The sequence below is a fragment of the Petaurus breviceps genome, unplaced genomic scaffold, assembly GCF_028583685.1.
Source record: "Petaurus breviceps papuanus isolate PSGF00001 unplaced genomic scaffold, PetGlider_PUasm1.0 90897, whole genome shotgun sequence".
Taxonomy (NCBI): domain Eukaryota; kingdom Metazoa; phylum Chordata; class Mammalia; order Diprotodontia; family Petauridae; genus Petaurus; species Petaurus breviceps.
In genome coordinates this window covers 14,683,432-14,704,934 of record NW_027187374.1, presented here as the reverse complement: position 1 = coordinate 14,704,934, position 21,503 = coordinate 14,683,432, and the positions used below count along the sequence as shown (strand labels likewise).

The 21,503-nt window shown below is 34.8% G+C and overlaps 2 protein-coding genes across 5 annotated transcripts in view; one reads left to right on the top strand and one right to left on the bottom strand.

Annotated features, from left to right (window-relative positions):
• N6AMT1 (N-6 adenine-specific DNA methyltransferase 1) overlaps nt 1–19,816 on the top strand; it is a 29,150-nt gene extending 9,334 nt beyond the window's left edge. The window contains exons 2-6 of one of the 2 annotated variants that reach the window (XM_069075066.1): nt 3,638–3,724; nt 4,421–4,511; nt 6,010–6,093; nt 10,824–10,965; nt 14,222–19,816. In XM_069075066.1, the coding sequence (XP_068931167.1) occupies nt 3,638–3,724; nt 4,421–4,511; nt 6,010–6,093; nt 10,824–10,965; nt 14,222–14,328 (511 nt within the window). In that variant the 3' untranslated portion in view covers nt 14,329–19,816. The remainder of the gene's footprint in view (nt 1–3,637; nt 3,725–4,420; nt 4,512–6,009; nt 6,094–10,823; nt 10,966–14,221) is intronic. The other variant, XM_069075067.1, reaches the window with a different exon arrangement.
• Nucleotides 19,752–21,503, bottom strand: part of LTN1 (listerin E3 ubiquitin protein ligase 1) — an 89,282-nt gene continuing 87,530 nt past the window's right edge. For all 3 annotated transcript variants that reach the window (XM_069075063.1, XM_069075064.1, XM_069075065.1), the window contains exons 28-30: nt 21,179–21,373; nt 20,782–20,949; nt 19,752–20,101 (exon numbers count right to left, since the gene is read on the bottom strand). In XM_069075063.1, coding sequence (XP_068931164.1) covers nt 20,039–20,101; nt 20,782–20,949; nt 21,179–21,373 — 426 coding nt within the window. In that variant the 3' untranslated portion in view covers nt 19,752–20,038. The remainder of the gene's footprint in view (nt 20,102–20,781; nt 20,950–21,178; nt 21,374–21,503) is intronic.

Genomic DNA, 21,503 nt, shown 5'->3' with positions numbered 1-21,503 from the left:
TTCATTGTGATCAAGTGGGATTGATACTCTTGAGTACAAGAATCATTCAACATTAGAAAAACAAATCAGCATGATTGTATTAAAACCCAAAATATGGGGTGGCTAGGTGGTGCAGTGAGTAAAGCACCAGCCCTGGAGTCAGGAGGACCTGAGTTTGGTTCTGTCCTCAGTTACTTAACACCCACACAAAAAACCTAGGTGTAACCTTGACCAAGTTACTTAACCCTGATTGCCCTCCAAAAAAGCAAAAAACAAAAAACCCAAAATATTCAAAAACCCGTGATTATGTCAATAGATGCAAAAGAAATTCTCAGAAATCAATAGCATTTCTATATCATCATAACAAAACAAGCAATAAAAGATAGAAAAATACCATTTCATATTAGTACAAAATACATAAAATACTTGGGAATCAACTTCCCAAAACACACAGAAGACTTGTATAGATTCAATTACAAAGTGTTCCTTAAAGAAATAAAAAACAATTTATTTATTTATTTATTTATTTTGAAGCAGTTGGGGTTAAGTAACTTGCCCAAGGTTACACGGCCAGTTATTTTGTGTGGGTGTTAAGTATCTGAGGCTGGAACCGATCCCAGGTCCTCCCCACTCTGGGGCTAGCGCTTTTACTCACTGTGCCACCTAGCTGACCAATTAAAGAACAATTTAAATAGCTAGAGTAATACTCAGTGCTCATATGCTAGGGCATGCCAATATAATAAAGATGACAATACTGCCAAAATTAATTTACGCTTTTAATACTATACCATTCAGATTACCAACAGGACTCTTTACAAAGCTTAATAAAATAAAATTCATTTGGAAAAACAAAATATCTATAGTATCCAGGGAAATGATGAAAAAAAGTAAGGAGAAAGGGATACTAGCACTTCTGGAACTCAAAACTATATTATAAATCAGCAGTCATTAAAATGATCTGGCATTGGTTAAAAAATACATCAGTGGAGCAGACTAGATGAAGGAGATTCAGAAACAATAGAACTGAATAGTCCAGTGTTTAATAAAGTAGAAAAAAACCTAAGTTACCCAGGAAAAAAATTTCCCTATTTGATAACTGCTGGGAAAACTGGAAAGCAGTATGGCAGAAATTAGGCTTAGACCAACACCTTAAACTAAACATCCACAAAACATTCTAATTGTATATATGACCTTAATATTAAATATCATACTATAAAAAAATTAGAAGAGGAACAGATCATATTCTTCTCACAGCTATGGATAAGAATATTTTTAACGTAAGAAGAGATGAAGGCAATTACAAAAGATAAAATAGATAACTTTGATTACTTGAAACTGAAAAGCTTCTGCATAAAAAAAATGCATCTAGGAAAAGAAAAGAAGTAGATGAATGGGGAAAAAATCTTTGTGTTAAATTTCTCTGATGATTTGGTATCCAAAATATATTAACAATCAATAACTAATAGCCATCCCTCAATCAAATAGATATTGATACAAAAGGATATGAACAAACAGTCCTCAGAAGAACAGCCAGGTATCAATAGCCACATGAAAAAATGCTCCAAATCATTAATAAGAAAATCAAATCAAAGCATTTCTGAGGTTCCACTTCACATCTTGCAAATTAGCTGCATTGATAAAAAAAAAGTGCAACAGTCTTTGAGGGGTTATAGGAAGATAGGCACACTAGTGCATTATTTGTTGGTGGAACTGTGAAATGATATAACCATTTTGAAAAACAGTTTGGAATTATGCAAATAAAGTGACTAAAATGACCATATGCTTTGAACCAGAGACCCCAATACTGGGTATATTATACCCAGAGAAGCCATTGATAAGAAATAAGCCCCTTTTTACTCCAAAATATTTATAGCAGTGCTTTTTGTGATAGCTAAGAATTGGGAACAGAGGCAATGCCCATTGATTGAGTAATGGCTAAACAAGTTGTGTTACATGAATATATTGGAATACTACTATGCTGTAAGAAATTATGCATATGATGAATACAGAGAAGCATTGAAAGATTTGTAAACTGTTACAGAGTGAAGCAGAGCCAAGGAAACGGTATACACAGGGACTACAACAGTGTAAATGGAAGCAATGACACATTAAAGAAATCAAAAGTAAATATAACAAAATTAGAAAGATTAAATGGCACTCATGCGAAAAGATAGAAGATGTCCTTTTGTATAGGTGGGAGATCCACAGATGTTAACACAGCGCACATATTTTTTAACTTTTTCAGTGTATCAGGTGTGCTGATTTCCCCCCCCTTAAGCAAAAAAACTCCACCATTTGTCTTATGGGATGGGCTCTTGAGGAGGAGGGATACATGGGATACCCTGGTGATGTAAGAAACAGAAAACATCAATAAAAATTATTTTTTAAATAGAGCAACTAAAATATATGGATTGACTTAAAAAGGATAGCATTCTCCAAAGTTTATTACTTTGTTGATAGATGGGGTAAAAATGTTTTATGTCAGTAATGGCGGTAAAGACAAACAACTTTGAAAGGCTTAGGAAATAATCAACACAATACTAGCCACAACTGATAAGATATCTAGGTGAACCACATTACTCCCTCCCCAGCAGGGAATATAGATTGATTATAGACTCAGTATAGATTGAGACTTTTTTTTTTGATATGGCCAATTTGTTCAGCTTGACTATACATATGTGTAACAAAGGTTTTATTTTTCTTGCTTTTACAATTAGGGGGATGAAGAAGGGGTAATAAAAAGAATGCAGATCTGAAATTAAATAAAATTAAATTAAAGAGAAAAAATGTAAATATGTCTGTAGGACACTTACTCATCCCATCGGGTTGATTTGGGGTTCTTGTCATTTGTAGATATATAATTTATATAGATAAAGTATAATCAAATAGCTTGGAATATATTTTTGGTCCTGACCTGTAATTTCATAAGATTTGGGACTCTCCTTTCTACCTAATGCATGGGTTACTTTCCCTAATTTATATATCCTTGGAGAGTTGCTAGAGTACTGAGGGGTTAAGTGGAATGTTCATTGTAATACAAAATGTATGAGAGGTAGAATTAACTGTTCTCCTCTATCCACCATACCAACTGTCTCTCTTGGAATTAATATTAGGCTCTTAGATTGGATAATACCATAAAAGCACTAGCATTAGTGTAAGTATTTCACTGTTTCACCAAAGTCTTCTCAATCTCCTTACTGCACATAGGGAATTCCATTGTCACTTCAAATTATTACCAAGGGTCCTTTACCTTTCTAATACAGCATGTTATAGAGTTAAACCTCTAATGTTATTTTAAAAGACTAGGGAAATTAACACTTAGTAAATACTTCTGTTTATTCAGGTAATAAATATGTAGTTTTTATGTAATGTTTTACTGAAATTACCTTTAAAGCCATTTAGAGATGTTACCAGTGTACATTGTTTTTCCTGATTCAATAAGATACTACTTATTTGCATACACAGAATAATTCTGCAGTTTTGAGCTTTACAATATTAAGCATAAAAAGATTATAAGTATTTTTGTGTATGGTTATAGTGTTAACTTTCTGTAGAGGGAAATGACAGAACAGGAAAGATTTATGCTAAAACTAGTAGGTTACATTTGGTAGAGTTCATTTTGATTTTCTTTTTACTAAATACAACATTTTCAATTCAGAGTAGAGATGTGCCTTGAAATAGGATCAGGATCTGGCATCGTATCTGCGTTCCTGGCTTCAATTATTGGCCCTCAGGCTTTGTATATGTAAGTATAATTGTGCCAATTATACCAAATAATGTATTGAGAGTAATTGATTGAAGTATAGTTATTTGAATGCAATACTTTGTGTTAGTATTTACAAGGTATACATGTTTAATTTTTAATTGCAGTAGTTAAATACATAAAATCCACAAGATCGAATAGTATGCCTTTTCTAACAATTTAAAGTATACAGGAAACACTAATTTGGGTCCAAGTTACTCCTCTCTAGTTTTTTAAATTTTATTTTAAAGAAATTATATATAAAATCCCTTTCAACTGACATTCTTTAATTCTAAACAGTCTTATAGTGATAGCAGTTATCAGGAAAAAAAAAGCCACAAATATGCATCTGTTTTCTTGCCCATTATTATAGCATTATACTTATTCTTCTACTTTCTTTGTTTCCTTTTTTTTTTTTTTTTTTTTGCTTTTTGGAGGGCAATTGGGGGTTAAGTGACTTGCCCAAGATCACACGGCTAGTTTTTGTGTTAAGTGTGTGAGGCCACATTTGAACTCAGGTCCTCCTGACTCCAGGGCCGTGTTCTATTAACTGCACCACCTATCCTCCCCCTTCTACTTTCTTTTCTTACAAAAAAATTAAACATTTCTTGATTTCTGTTATAGATTTGCCCCATTAATTTGTAAGGTTTTATTTATTCCTCCAAGGCTTACATTGTTGTTTTTTATCTTTTTTTATAGGTGTACTGATATCAACCCAAAAGCAGCTGATTGTACTTTGGAGACAGCACTGTGTAACAAAGTTCACATTCAGCCAATAATCACAGATTTGGTGAGATAGTAGTCCTTTTCCACTACTGGTATAAAATAAAAAATTCTCCCCCATTTTTAAAAGGTATAGGTTGTCATAGAGAGACGTAAAGAGCCACTCATAGTGGATAGAATCTGGAAGACCTGGTTTCAGATTTGACGTCTGACACTTGACTATTGGAGTTATTTTACTTGTCAGTGCCTAAGCAGTGTTTTTATTTCACAGGATTATTGTATGGATAAGATAACATATAAAGTAGCTTTTAAAAGAATAGTTGTCATGAGGGGCGGCCAGGTAGCACAGCGAGTAAGAGTTGGGATGACCCGGGGATTGAATCCAGGCTCAGACACTTAGCACCCACCCAGAAATACTTGGCCATGTAACCTTGAGCAAGTTACTTAACCCCAATTGCTTAATAAAAAAAAAAAAAAAGAATAGTTGTCATGAGTAGCTGGATTTTTTGGATAGTTGAAACTTCATTCTTTAAGTACTAAGTTTTAAAAAAAATTTTTTAACAGTTTTTGATGGAAGTCTTTCTAAAATGTAATATCTTTGCCTTCTTAACTAGTGTACAGAAAATATTTAACCCTGAGTACTCAAGAAAAAGGTTAATAATTATTTAAAAAGAAAAGGCAAAATGCTATCTGTGCTTTATCAAGATGAATCTCTTCTTAAGGACTGCCAGGGAAAGAAATTTAACTTTCTGAATAAACATGTCTTTTTTTAATCATCCAGTGACTGCTTAACAGTTTTAAGTTTAAAAATGGAATTAGAATTTAGAAAACTTATAGAATCTTGACAGTCAAAATCTTTGATGTATACTATTTCATAATTTCTGGGTCAGAATTTGACACTGAATAAATATAACATTTAAATGAAATACTGTAGGGTAGCCATGATAAGGAAGCATTTGATTTAGAAAAAAATCTGAACTAGCAAAAACACAGGTAGCATAGAAATTCTGGAAGCATAAATTCTCTTTCTCAATAAATTCTACATTATTCATATATCTGTGTATACACACATACACACACACTAACACACTGTTTTAGAAACAGTGACAAGATTCCACAGTCTAGTTGAACTGAATTTATTGAATAAAAAAATGCATCATTTCTTCTCGTTCTCAATTATAAACTAGTATTAGGTTTTAAGTATTTATGAAATGCAAGTATTTCTGTCTCCGACTTGCTTCAATCTGTGGATTCTGCTTGCCCTTTACTTCATTTTATAAAAATATACTGAAGTGCACAATCTGGATTGTTGGATAGCAGTAACATACCCAGACATTTTATGCTTATTTGATGACCCGGTTTACATGCTCCAAAAATATCTATATTTTGTATAAATTTATGTGAGACTTAAGATGAAAATGTGTGATATTTTAAGATATTTCAGCCCCTGAGCCTGCCATGTTTTGCAGTACATTAAACACATGTCTTCTGTAATAATGCAAGTGACATTGAAGGCATTGACATTTAACCACAAAGTCCATTTGACTATTTTGATTTATATCCAGGCCAAAGGATTGCTACCAAGGTTATCCAGCAAAGTTGATCTTCTGGTATTTAACCCACCCTATGTAGTAACACCTTCTGAAGAGGTAAGAAATGTATAAAATTTAAAATGACCAATATATTTTTGTTACCCATTGGCTAGTAGTGAATGAATTTTATTAGGTCATCATTGACCTATCTCCAGTATAGGGTAGCAAAATGGCACTTACCCCTCCCTCCATTGTTACATGGTTAGGTGGGTAAAAGCTGCTGCTGCTGCAAAGTGAGCAGCTCCGCATGTTACTCTGTATTGGTCCTGATTAAAACTGTGGTGGTAAGAGATGGAAAAATAAAAAGCCTACCACTGCTATAGCTACCTAAGACTTCAGGACTTCTTTACTCCATGATCCACCCTTTTCTCCTGGTCATACTAATGACCTTACTAATCCCTCATAAGGATTAGTGATTAGTGACCCCTTTTACCTTATAACCTTCTAGCTGTTATTGCCCCTCTCAACCCCTGCTTCAGTCAGCTGAATACTCTGTTTCGATAGCTAGCAAATCCCCACCTTTTTTCTGGAATAAGTTAAACAATTCATGTCATTTTTATCTCATGTGGGCCTTCATTGCTACACAGAAATCTGTTCATTCATCTGTGATTGACTGTCACACACTTTATAGTGGCTGATCCACTATGAACTTTATTCTCTCAAGACCTTGATTCTACTCCTAGTTTGTTTTATTCAGCAGATGACCTTGCCTCCTATTTTAATGATAAAATTGAAGCTATCCATGATGAAGTTCTCACTAACTCTTTGGTTTTAGGTCTTTCAGAGACATTTTACACACATTCACAAAAGTATTGAAGCTTGGAGGAAGATTCAAATGGCTAAGTTATTCCCACTAAATGAAATTCCCCCTACTCATGCAAGGTCTTCATACATACATTTCATAGTTTTCAGAAACAACAACAAGATTCCAGTCAAGATTAAGCCAGGGGACAGAATATATTCTTTGATTCATCATATAGAACAACAGTAACTTAAAATGTTGGGGGATGCTATGTATCAGCTACAGCTGGATGTGGAGAATACAGACTCAAATGTGAAATCGTTTCTGTGTTTTGGAAGCTTATATTGTATTCTAATAGGGGAAGACAACACACATAGGGTAATGGTGGCCAGGAAGATAGTTCTGGCATAGAGAGTCTCAGAGATGGTGAATAGAACCAGAGAATAATTGAATAAAAGCAATTAAGTACCTAATGTGTGCCATGCACTGTGCTAAATATCTGTAGTCTGATTACTGTTCTTAGTAGCAAAAATTAAAATCTAGATGGGAGAAGGGATATGCATATGGCAGCAGGACATTTAACAAAATCTCTAGGATCAATGGGATTTGTAGTATGATCTGGGGCTGGCTAGATAGAAAGGAATTAAGGGAGTTTCCTTTCACTTACTACGCAGGACAGCTTAAACCCAAGGCAGAGTTTCAAAGCTTAATGGACTCGATCAGAAAGACATGGGAAGAATTGTATAAATAGGTGCAAAGTAAAGGATACAGAGCCCACACTGACTGGAATAATGTGAAAACATTTAAAAGCTATTTGAACTGATTAATCACAATGACTGATCTTGCTCCCAGAGTGCTGAGATGGTGAGAATATGCCTCCTCCTCTTAGTAGAAAGGGTAGGGAAGTACAGAGGAAGAATGTGGTTTATACTGTGTTAAGTCATGTTCATAGTGTCTTAGTTTGCTTAAATGTTTATATGTGTTGGAGAAAACTTCGTTTTGGGAGGAAGAGCTGTTAAGAGAAAATGATATGTAAAAACAATAAAACTAAACAAAAAGTTATCCATAATCCCTAGGTGGCTAAGAATTAGCAATTAAGCAAAGACTTTAACAAAAACCTCTTTGCCCTTCCTGCATCTTTTTATGTCCTTGGATTCCGTGACACTACATTCCTCCTTTACTATTACTACCTTATGTATCTCCTATTTCCTAAACATAGACATCCCTCAGGGCTCTGTCCTAGGCCACCTTTTCCTCCCTACAGTTTCTCTTGGTCATCCCATTTGCTTCCACTGATTTGATTGTCACCTTTGAAGATGACTCCTTAATATACACTGACTGCTAAACAGTTCCACTTGTCCTTTTGGTGTCTCAAATTCTACCTGTCAAAAGCTAATGTTGTCTGTCCCCAAATCCAAGCCTCTTTACTGCTTGAGGGTACCACCATACTGCTTAGCATCATAACCTCAGTTATCTAAAATGCAACTAGTTGCTAAACTTGTTGATTTTTTAACACCATCTTTTATATCCATCCTTCTTCTCTATTCCCCATCTCATTACCCTATTTTCATACCAGAATCAATGAACAGTATTGATTTGTTTATTTTTCCAAAAATGAGAAAATGGATGGGAAATGAGCTATGTATGTATAAACAGGACACAGAGCAAGATGTCTGTGATAGTATGTTGAAGCATAAGAGGTCATGACCTCTTATCCTGACTGGTTCTTGTTCACATCTTTCAGTTATGTCTGAGTCTTTGTAACCCCATTTGGGGTTTTCTTAGCAAAGATACTGTAATGGTTTGCCATTTCTCTCTTTAATTCATTTTATGAGGCAAATGAGGCAAACAGGGCTAAGTTACTTGACCAGGGTCACAGAGCTAGTTTCTGAGGCCGAATTTGAACTCAGGTCTTCCTGACCGCAAACCTGTTACTCTGTCCACTGTACTATCTGCCTGCCTCTCATATCCTGACTACAGAATAATCTGGTTTCACCAGTTTCTTCCCTCTCAAATAAAGCTTTCACACAACTAATTTTTTTCCCTAAAGTCTCACTAGTTTGGTCAAAAACTTTCAGTGACTTCATCAAACTGAAATTTAAGACTAATAAATAGGCTGATCTTCTTCTCTCCAACAGTATTTCCTATTTTCTTCTTCAAATCCAACCAAGCTTAGTCACTCTCTGTTTCCCCAGTTTAACATTCTATATCCCACCTCGGTGCATACATACATACATGCTTGAATGCCCCCTCTTACTTATTTCTACCTATTAGAACCCTTTCCCTCCACCCCCAGGCATAGCTTAGGAACCACACCCTTTGTGATAGCTCTCCTGATTCTGCCAGCTATTTCTGCTCTCTATTAATTAGAAGTTGAAATTTCTTGAAGTTATTTTTGTCTTTGTATAACCAGTTTGTGTAACATGATGCTGTGCACGTAATATTTGTTTAATTGAACTGTAGTAGTTGTGTAAATTGTCCTTCTCAAAGATCAAACCAAATTGGGAGGGGATTATAAAACTACTACCAATTACCAAGGATTACATTATTTACTAATAATAAAATTGAGTTAGGATTAGACTATTATGAGTTAGGTTTTATCCTTACCATGTGTTATTGTCATAATAATCCTGCTCAGTACTGGAGGAACCATAGGCAATGACTTTATAAATAACAAACTGGCAATATTCTTAGAATTTTAGAATTGGAAGAAATGTCAGACATTATCCTCTTTGCTTTACTGGTAAGGAAACAAAAGCCCGCCCAGAGAATTATATTCTAAGGGTTACAGAGATACTCATTACTCTTTACTCACTATTCTACATAATAAAGATCACATTACTAGTGAAGATAATTAATGTCTAGTTCACTAAAGTGAGCTATTTCTCATTTCTTCCCTTAATCTCACAAAAGGTTCTACCCACTTCAGCTTTAAGTACTAAAGGTAAAAAGAAAAGCACATCAAGTCCCACCTCCAAAGGGAACAGAATACCTAAAATGTGAAAACAAGAGGCCTGTCCACAAAATAAGTACCTGGAGAGTGATTTAGAAGGCCTGTTTTTATCTCTCTTTGATTCAAAGAGATATCAGTGGTCATGGCCAAGTGAAGGTGAGAATTAAGGCAGGCTTTCCTCTGAAATTTCTTGATCTCTCAAGTCCTGTATGGAGGATTTATAAGACAAAATGGGCAAAAGTCTCACCAGATGAGAAAACAGATGAGTTACAAACTCTGTTGGAGGGAACACCTACTCTAAGATCACAGATTCACCAAAGTAGTACCCCAATTTTCCTATATAGCCTGGTAAACCAAATAAATACTGAGCCCTCCTCTGTTGAAGGAACATAGCTACTATGACAGCTCTAAGATAAGATTTTTCCACCTTGGACATGAAATTACCATGGGTCATTCATAGCATATCTATTCAAAATCTTACTTTTAGAATATAATGATTGGGTCATCTTTGGACCCAAAGCAAGGGGGTGGGTTTTTTTGAAGTGTATCTTTGCATATATTCTTTAAAAGCTATGTGTCCATTTTTAAATAGAATCTCTTAAATGTTTTAAATATGTCATTATGCTTTAAATTTATGCTTTTTACCTTTAAAAAAAGGGCCTTAAAACTCCTTTGTTTTTCTATAAAACAAAGAATATAATGTGATCTCTAGCACTTAATCTAGAACTTTAAGTTTGAACTTTTCCAAATACTGTAACTGGTTTCTTAAAAGCAGGACAAATGTGTATAGAAATTAATTTATATTCTCCAACAAAATATTAACAATGGAAATCTAAGGTTGATTAAGAATTTCAATAAGGGGCGGCCACGTGGCTCAGCGAGTAAGAGCACCGGCTCCAGTGTCGGGACGACCTGGGCATCGAATCTGGGCTCCGACATTTAGCACTACACCCAGAAATAACTGGCCGTGTAACCTTGAGCAAGTTACTTAACCCCGATTGCTCATAAAAAAAAAAAGAATTTCAATAGTTTGAAATTCCAGACATAATTTTAATTCAACAAAAATTAAAAGATGCTTTCCAACTGATGCAGGTAGGAAGTCATGGAATAGAGGCAGCTTGGGCTGGTGGCAGAAACGGCCGAGAAGTCATGGACAGATTCTTCCCTTTGGTTGCAGACCTACTATCACCAGAAGGATTTTTCTATTTAGTCACTATTAAAGAAAACAATCCAGGTAATATAGTTGAGTCTATTTTTTAATGATTTACTTATCTGAAATTATATAACAAAGTTTTCAAAGCATAAGATAATGGGATAGTAACACTGGAGAGGGACAGGATATAGTAGGTTTTTAATACATGCTGCTTAATTGGATATTAGGTAGTCTTAATACTTTTAAAACAAAATTAATTTTGACAAAGTTTCTTAAATGTATATACTGCTACTTAGACATAAAAATGTCTATAAGTTTTTCCAAGCACCATATTCTCATTACAATGAACTTCCCATCTCCAGTCATCTTGACTACACTTTTATTAAATCCTTTTTCATTCAGCTGATCAGTTACTGTGGATATCTATGTTGTTTTTTTCCCTACCTTGAATTTGAGCTACCTAATCATGCTATTAACAATGTCTGTAGGTCAAGAATGTCAAGGGAATCAGTGAAAGAAAATGCGAAGAAAGGCAGACTAGCAGTACCAAATTTCAGATTATATTACAGAGCAATAATCATCAAAACTATCTTATACTAATGAATGCAGTGGAATAGATTGAGTACACAATTTTACTACACAAGTAGTAACCAGCCACAGTCATCTTGTGTTTGATAAACCCAAAGATCTAAGCTTTTGAGGCAGAACTCAGTTTGACAAAAACAGCTGGGAAAGCTAGAAAGCACTCTGGCAGAAGCTAGGCATAGACCAACATCTCACACCATATACCAAGATAAGGTCAAAATGGGTACATTATTTAGACATAAAGGGTGATTTCATAAGCAAATTAGGAGAGCACGGAGGAAATTTACCTGTCAGATGTATGAATAAGATTAGAGTTTATGACTAAAAAGAGATAGCAAGAATCATGGGAGATAAAATGGGTTAATTTAGGTTTTTGCACGAGCAAAATCAGTGTAGCCAGTATTAGAAGGAAAACAGGAAACGGGTGGGGGAAGGAATTTTTTACAGCAAGTTTCTCTGATGAAGGCCTCATTTCTCAAATATATTGGGAACTAAGCCAAATTTATAAAAACTAAAAGTTATGTGAAAAAATGCTCTAAATTGCTAGTTGAAGAAATACAAATTTAAACAACCCTGAGGGACCACCTCACACCTTTCAGATTGGCTAATAGGACAGAAAAGGAAAATGACAAACCCTGGAGGGGATATGGGAAAATAGGTACACTAATATACTGTTGGTATATTGGTCCAGTCATTCTGGAGAACAATTTGGAACTATGCCCAAAGGGCTATAAAACTGCATAACTTTGACCCAAGTAATAACCACTACTAAGTCTGTATTCTAAAGAGATCAAAGAAAAAAGAAAATGATCTATACATACAAAAATATTATCTCTTCTTGTGGTGGCAAAGAATCGGAAGAGGCCCATCAGTTGGGAATGGCTGAAAAAAGTGGTATATGATTGTGATGGAATACTATCCTGCTATAAGAAATGAGCAGGATGGTTTCAGAATAGCCTTCAAAGACCTACACGAACTGATACAGAGTGAAGTGAGCAGAACCAAGAGAATTGTATATTATATGTAGATTGTATAGAAATATTGAGATAATAATCAGCTGTGAAAGACTTAGCTACTGTGATCAATACAATGCTCCAAGACAGTGTCAAAAGACTAATGATGAAAAATGCTTTCCACCTCCAGAGAAACTGATGAATGTTAGATTGAAGCATATTGTTTTCCACTTCCTTTATTTTTCTTGTTCTTTTTTTTGTTGCAACATGGCTCATATAGAAATGTTTTACATGATGTCATATGAAAAATGGGTATCATATTACTCACCTTCCCAGTGGGTGGGGAAGGGTCTGGAGGGAAGAAGAGAATTTGGAAGTCAAATTTTTTTTAAAATGTAAAAGTAAAATTTCAAAATTGATGTTAAAAAAACAATGAGTATGTAAGACACAGCAAGATAAAAGAGATAGAAGTCTGGCTTTGCTGTCAGAAAAAGCTAGGTTCACTTCCTGCTGCTGATACATATTTACCCTGTCACTGTGACAGTCAATTAATTACCCCCAAGCAGTTTTATAAGGCGTATAGATTAAAAACTAGCTGCTGATCTGTTTGGGTGGAGTGTCCACACCAGAAGTTTCCCAAAGCAACAAAATAAAAGGGAGATCTTGCCATTCCTCCCTCACAGAGGTGCACATTCATTTTTTTTATATCTCAAATTCAACAATGCTCCTTAGGTTTGAAATTAATTTGCTTTTTCTGTTACATTCTAAGGGATCATTTTTTTCAAAAACACATTACACATTCTATTCCAGTAAAATTGAGATTTTTATTATCAGAAACAGATACTGTTTTCTTAGCACACAGGTTGAAAACTCATAAGGAACCCTATTTACTAACACTAAACGTGTCTTCAGTGCCATATTTTCAGTGTAACATTCAATGAAATACTTGAATGAATTTGTGATCTCATCAATTTTGAAGTTCCCTCCATTGATCAAGATTGTAACCCATCTTGTGTAATTCTTATCCATATCTTTCTATGAGTTCACCACAAGGAGTCCATTCAACATTTTAGATATATACATTGCATATAAATGTGTATATTTTAGAAATATTTATGAAATATATAAGTAAATATATTTTGCTGTATATATGTATGTGTGTTTGTGTGTATTTGCCATACCTTAGCTCTGCAGTAAAGTACTACTTACATGCTTCCTTACCTCGTGGAGGTGACCCTGGGTTTTTCTTGAAAGTTATGCCAGTAGAGCAGAAGCTTTGCCAGTTTACATATACCATGTTTGGAAGGCAATAGCATGGCTCTAGCAAAAGAGCAAATCTTTTTTTTTGAGGGACAACACAGCCAATATGGAGAGATTAATCAACAATTAGATGGCCACTTAAATGTTGGATCCTTGATCAAGATAACTCATGAAACAAAGACAAATAGAAATGAGCTATATGTATAAAACTGGCACTATATTTGTATTTTTGTATGCATATTCTACATGTAATGCAGTCAATAGTCAAGAAAGTAAAATTTAAAAAAATATTTGTAGTAATTACTACTTTAAATTATTTCTTTTCATCTTTTAAGCAAACTACCACCATGAAAGTAAGTTGTATAATAAAACTTAAAAAACTTTTAAAGTTCATAAAATATAAGGTCATTTTGCCAGATAAAGGTGTTTTAAAATATCCTGTTATTATAATCTTGCTATTTTTTTTTTCAGCAAACATCACAATTATGTAAACTTTACTAAAACAGTTAATGGGATTTTATATTTCATTTTTATTTCAGATGAAATTATGGAAACAATGAAGAAATATGGTTTACAAGGCAAAATTGTACTTTCCAGACAAGCAGGACGAGAAATTCTTTCAGTCCTAAAGTTCAACAAGTTCTAATATATGTAATGTGAAATGTTCAGTCACTAGTACTTTTAAAGCCAAAGTTATTTTTAGAGTCAGGTAAAGATGTAAAGTATAGTTTTTAAGTGTTGAGAACAATTTAGGTAAACTATTTAAGTTAAACCAGTGCTTTTCAAAATATAATATGTGGCTTTTCAAGAAAAGCCTCTTCTGGCTTTAAGGTAAGTCAGAAAGGCTTATTAAAGTATTCATGAACATTAATAAAAATGTATGTCATAGCAAATGTCACTAAGTAATGAGAGAAGGGTTTGACTTATGTTGTTGTTAAGTCATTTTCAGCTCTTTATGACCCTATGGACTGTAGCACACCAGACCCTTCTATCCATTATCTCCCAAAGTCTATCCAGGCCCTCTTTTTTTTTTTTGCTTCCATTCCAATATCTATTTATTCATCCTCTGTTGTCCCCTTTACCTTTTGCTTTATATTTTTCCTAACATCATTGTCTCTTCCAGTGAATCCTGTCTTTTCATCATGTAGCCAAAGTATTTAAGCTTCAGTATTTGACCTTCCAGTAAATAGTCTGAATTAATTTCTTTAAATATTGATTGTTTTGATCTTGCTGTCTAAGGGACTCTCTTCATTTTCTGCCATCAGAGTGGTATCATCTGCATATAGAGATGATTGATATTTCTCCCAGAAACTTTACTCCTGGCTTTTGATTCATCCAGTCTGGCATTTCATATATTATCCTCTGCATGTAAGTTAAATAAGGTGACAATATATAGCCTTGTCATACTTGTTTTCCATTTTTTTTTTTTAAGCAATTGGGGTTAAGTAACTTGCTCAAGGTTACATGGCCAGTTATTTCTGGGTGTGGTGCTAAGTATCTGAGCCCGGATTCAATCCCAGGTCATCCCGACTCTGGGGCTGGTGCCCTTACTCACTGCGCCACCTGGCCACCCCTCTTGTTTTCCATTCTTAAGCCAGTCAGTTGTTCCATGTTTAATTCTAATTGTTGATTCTTGGTCCACATCCAGGTTCCTCAGGAGACAATAATGTGATCTGATATTCCTGTCTCTTTGAGGACTTGCCACGTTTTGTTGTGATCCACACAGACACAGATATTAGGGTAGTCAGTGAAACAGAAGTAGATGCTTTTCTGGAACTCGCTTGCTTTCTCCATAATACAGCAAATGTTGGCAATTTGGTCCCTAGTTCCTTGCCTCTTTGAAAACCATCCTTCTCTTCTGATAATTCTCAGTTCCCATATTGTTGAAACCTAGTTTGAAGAATCTTAAGCATAACCTTGCTGGAATGTGAAATGAACACAATTGTTCAGTAGCTTGAACATTCTTTGACCTTGGCCTTCTTTAGGATTCAGATGTAAACTGATCTTTCCAATCCAGTGACCACTGTTTAGTTTTCCAAATTTGCTGGCATATTGAGTGCAGCACTTTAACATCATAATTAGGATTTTAAATAGCTCAGCTAGAATTCCCTCCCCTCCACTAGCCTTCTTGTTAAGAATGTTTCCTCAGGCCCACTTGACTTTATTCTCCAGGATATTTGGCTCTAGATCAGCAACCATACCATTGTAGTTATTGGTGATATTAAGATCTTTCTTTTATAGTTCTTCTGAATATTCTTGCCAAGTTTTCTTCTTAAGTCCCTACGATTTTTTATCATGCCCATTTTTGAAGGAAACATTCCCTTAATAATTCTAATTTTCTTGAAGAGATCTCTTTACCATCCTAGTGTTTTCTTCTATTTCTTTGCATTGGTCATTTAAAAAAACCTCTCCTTGTTATTCTCTAGAATTCTGCATTCAGTTGAGTGTATCTTTCACTTTCTCCTTTCAAGCCTCATCAGACAGCCATTTTGCTTTCTTGCTCTTTTTCTTTCGGATGTTTTTTATTGCTCTTTCCTGTACAGTATGGCATCCTCTATCCACCAGATCTAATCCCTTAAATTTATTCATCACTTGTACTTCATATTCATAAGGATTATTATTTAGGTCATACACTATAATGGGCTGATGGTTTTCCCTACTTTTTTCAATTTACATATGAATTTTGTAGTAAGAAGCTCATGATCTGAACCACAGTTAACTCTAGCTCATTTTAACTGACTAGGTAGAGCCTCTCCATCTTTGGATGCAAAGTATAAAATCAGTCTGATTTTTATATTGACCATCTGGTGACATCCACGTGTAGAGTCAAATTCTGAGTTGTTGGAAAAGTTTTTGCTATGACCAGTGAGTTATTTTGACAACTCTATTAGGCTCTGCCCTGCTTCATTTTGTACTCCAAGGCCAGACTTACCTGTTACACCAATTGTCTTTTTATTTCCTGCTTTAGCATTCCAGTCCACTCTGATGAATTTGATATGGTTTTGGTGTTACTTCTAGATGTAGTTCTTCATAGAACAGATCAACTTTGGCCTCTTTGACATCAGTGGTTGGAGCAAAGACTTGCATTGCTTGATTTTGAACAGTTTGCCTTAGATTCAAACATGTCTTTCTGTTGTTTTTGGATTATACCCTGTAGTAGTACTGCTTTTTTTTTTGGAGGGGGGAGGGCAGGGCAATTGGGGTTAAGTGACTTGCCCAAGGTCACACAGCTAGTATGTTAGGTGTCTGAGGCCGGATTTGAACTCAGGTCCTCCTGACTTCAGGGCTGTGCACTACTGTGCCACCTAGCTGCCCCTAGTACTGCTTTTCTCACCTTTTTATTTACTGTGATGGCTACTCCGTTTCTTCTAAGGGATTTCTGTGGGATCTTGCCCACAGTAAAATATGTAATGATCACCTGAATTAAATTTCCCCATTCCTATTTACTGACATATATAAATGTACTTTCATTAGAAAAATAATTTTTATATCTGCAGAAAATGTTTGCTCTCCTGAAAGAAATCACTTCTTTTTAGAATTTTATTGTGGATTTTCCTTCATAGTTCTTTTAAGGGATTTGAGTGATATGATAGGGATAAGGTCTAGACCAGGGGTGAGGAACATGTGGCCTTCTAGGCCCTGGGGTGCGGCCTTTTGATTGAGTCCAAGTTTTACTGAACAAATCCTTTTGTTAATGGGATTTGTTCTGTTAAGTTTGGATTCAGTCAAAGGACCACTTGAGGACCTAGAGGGCCACATGTGGCTTCAAGGCCACAGGTTCCCCCTGCTTTGGTCTAGACCTATTTCATTGTAATAGAGAACTCCAGAATAAGGAAATTCTATGAATGCAGGTTAGCACCATCTTCTGAAATTTAGAATCTTAAGAGAGTTGCCTAGAGCACTATACGGTTAAGTGATTTTTTTCAAGATCACATAGCCAGTGTGTCCAGCTAGATTTGAAATCAGTTCAATGCACCACGCAGGCTCTCATTTGATCAATATTATAAAAAAATATTTTGTGAATGCCAAACCATGATTTCAGAGGACCAAAAAGAAAGCACATTACTACCCATTATTTTTATCATTAGCTATTTGTTGGGGACTCCAGGGAGATAAACTAGGTAATTGGAAAAAAATACTGAAATTTTACTTTAAAAAATATTTTGCAACAGGCATCTATCCTTTCTAAAATGGGCAGCGTAAGATTGATGGCATTTCATGCCACTGATATGACAGTAACTTAACATCCACATACAGTACAGAATGTAATTTGTTCCTACAGTAAGAACATTTGGATTTTAGTTCTTTGGACTTGAGTTAATGGACTTTTAGTACCATGAGATTTAAATGTTCTTGTGTTTATTGTTGAAACTTTTAGGTTATTTGCATAAACACTCTGACACAATTATGGAAATGTTATTCTTCACAAGAAAAATACTTTCTATCTTTATAGAATAAGAGGATACACTATCAAATATCGATCTAAAAATAAAACTGCTACATTGTTGTTAAAGCCTTGAAAAGTAGGTATTCCATTCATCCCATAAATGAACTGTGAACAGTGAATCCCAGGAAGTTATTTTAAAAAATTCCTTTGATGGGGCGGCCAGGTAGCACAGCGAGTAAGAGCACCGGCTCCAGTGTCGGGATGACCTGGGGATCAAATCCAGGCTCAGATACTTAGCACCACACCCAGAAATAACTGGCCATGTAACCTTGAGCAAGTTACTTAACCCTGATTGCTTAAAAAAAAAAATTCCTTTGATTGACTCCTGAAGTCAAACACAAGATCAGTAAAGATTTTGGGAGAATTCTTCCCCCAAATATTACATTAATTTTCAGATTACCATAAGTTGTGGATGTAAAAGTGCTGTATCTTATATATGTTTATTACCAGTGTATGACATTTCGACTCTTGAACTTAAGTAATCATGACAGAAGTGAGATTGATTTTTTAAGTAGTAATATATACTAGTATTTCATAAATCCTTGAAGTCATCTTATGCACTTTGATTTTTTTTAAGTTTTAATTAACTTTAATTAACTGCTACAAGTTGACAAAATTATTAGTCTTTTAAATTTTGTTTTTTCTGCCTTGATCCTAGTTTTTGGTAAGAGAAAACTTGACAATAAAAATGGAGGCCACATTATATCACCTGTTAATTTTCCTCTTTTTTTATCTTGGATTTCAAAAAGCTTCTTTAAATTCAGTTACATTTTTTAAGTTAAACAAGAAGGACATGAAAGATTGAAAGGTGAATTCATTGTTAGTTGAGAGCTGTCCTATTCTCAGTATCTCTCAAAGCCTCTGAAAGCATACTGTTTATTTCCACTGACAAACTCATTTAATCTATGAAATTCTTCCCCTCCACCAGAAAACGGATTTGGAATGGGGCAGCTAGGTGGCATCGTGAATAAAGCACTGGCCCTGGACTCAGGAGGACCTGAGTTCAAATGCGGCCTCAGACACTTAACACAAAACTAGCCATGTGACCTTGGGCAAGTCACTTAACCCCAATCACCCCACCTTCCCCTCTTCAAAAACAACAAAAAAAATTTGTAACAGAAGAGTAAAGAAGTTTTAAATAGCTGCCTATTTTCAAATTTAAATTTTAACTTAGAATTATATATTTTTTGTTATTGTTCATTTGTGTCATGTCCAATTCTTTGTAACCCCATTTGGGGTTTTCATCGAAAAGATACTGGAGTGTTTTGTCATTTCCTTCTCCAGTTCATTTTGCACATAAGGAAACTGAGGCAAACAAACTTACCCAGGGTCACACGGTTAGTTGTGTCTGAGGCAAGATCTGAACTCAGGAAGAGAAGACTTCCTGACTCCAGGCCTAGTGTTCTATCCACTGCACCACCTTGCTGTCCCAAAATTATATTAGCCTTCCAAAAAAAAAATTATATTAGCATAATTAGAACTATTTTTAGTTTTATAGTAATCTGTAGCCCTTATCAAATGCCTCATTTGATATGTTCCACATAGGTATTTGGAATATGAATAGCAAGTTTGTTAGCATTCCACAATTCAACGATTCTCCCGTGTAAACAAAAATTCTGTAATTTGTTATTTTCAAATTTATTTTTAATATGCAAATTAAAATAAACAGAGTTTTTTACATTGTGAATTTGCCAATACTTTATGCCAAAGAAAAGCTTCCAAATGCTTTACAAAACAATATAGGGGCCAGTAAGCCTTATTTTAGGATCATCACAAAAAAACAGTGGAATTTTCTAGTTGATCCTATTCAGAAATAATGGTCATATGAAAATGGTTTCTTCAGCACTTGAAATGTTTGATGGGAGTGACAGAGCAACTTCAGTAATCTCTGAATGAAACAATCTCTTTCTCAGAAAAATGTTTCCCGGCACAGTGGACAAGTAGATTTGTTGCTAGATGTAAACCATTTGTACTGCAAAAGAAAGATAAATATTAAAAAAAAATTAAAGACAATAAAACATTACAGTTGCTTTGTTCTAGTTCAAAATCAAAGTGATGATAAAGAGATCTGCTCTACGTTACTGTTACAGACTACATCATGTATCAGGACTTAAAAACATGCAAGCCTATCACTTTCATCTCCAAAATAAAACTTCCTACAAAATGAAAAAAGGTATTAAAACGTTTTTTTAAATGTCAACTTCTTCATAAACATACAAATCAAAACAAAACAAAGTATTTTATTCTTATTCCTTGTTGATTTTTTTGGACTAGTCACTTGAAATAGAAAAATAAAAACTGAGGAAGTAGCTATAAAATTCAACAGTGCTACCAGTCTACTAGAACTATTTATGACTCCATTTCATTAACTAAATTTAAGAAATCTGAGGTAGGGGCAACTAGGTGACACAATGAATAGAGCACTGGCCCTGGAGTCAGGAGGACCTGAGTTCAAATCCAGCCTCAGACACTTAACACAAAAACTAGCTGTGGGACCTTGGGCAAGTAACTTAACCCCGACTGCCCTCCAAAAAAAGACAAAAAAATCTGAGGTAATACTGATACAATTTTTGGTTTTGTGTCTGAAGTATTACATCCTTTACACCAATTACAGATCACTCACAATTCTTGAACTTTTTTTTCTAGTCTTACCAAACAGGCTGAATGGAATTTTTTCTTGCATGTTCTGCAAGCTTTCTTGGGAAGAGAATAGTTGAAACCATGAATGACTGAGAAACAGATCATGCAATCTTCAACACCCTCAAAACGTTTGTCCACATTATTTTTCCATAATGCCAAGCCTTCCATAATACTTCCATTCTAGCAAGAAAGAAAAAAAGTACAATGTCAGTATGTATACCATGTCACTGGAGTTTTTTCAAATTAGACTTCACAAATTAAGATTTGGATAAGAGAATGTGTTTAAGTTTTGTAAACTGTTTGCTTTTCAAATGACTTCCCACTTTTTGGGAGCCAGATGGAATTCCTCCGTCAAAAAGCAGCTCTGATTTCATTTGGAAATCTAATAGACATGGCATATGAAACTCACCTGATGGGTGAGGTATGTGCTTAACTGTAGCATCCAGTTACGCCACTGCTGAACAGCCACTCCAACTCTTTTTCCACTTTCCACTGTTATTGAGCCCAGTGGATAATTCAAAGGAAGCTGAATGATAAGTTCAATGAATATGTCATCAACTGAGTAGGTAGCAATGACTTCTCTTGTGGTAGAGCGAGCTTTTACCTGGAAGAAAAAAGCAGCAATCTTCAAACCATTATTCCCATAAGAATACTTGCAAGCAAAGATCTTTACTTAAGAAAAATCACTATGTATGAATTTGAGTATATAAATAGATCAGTGTTAAATGTACTTG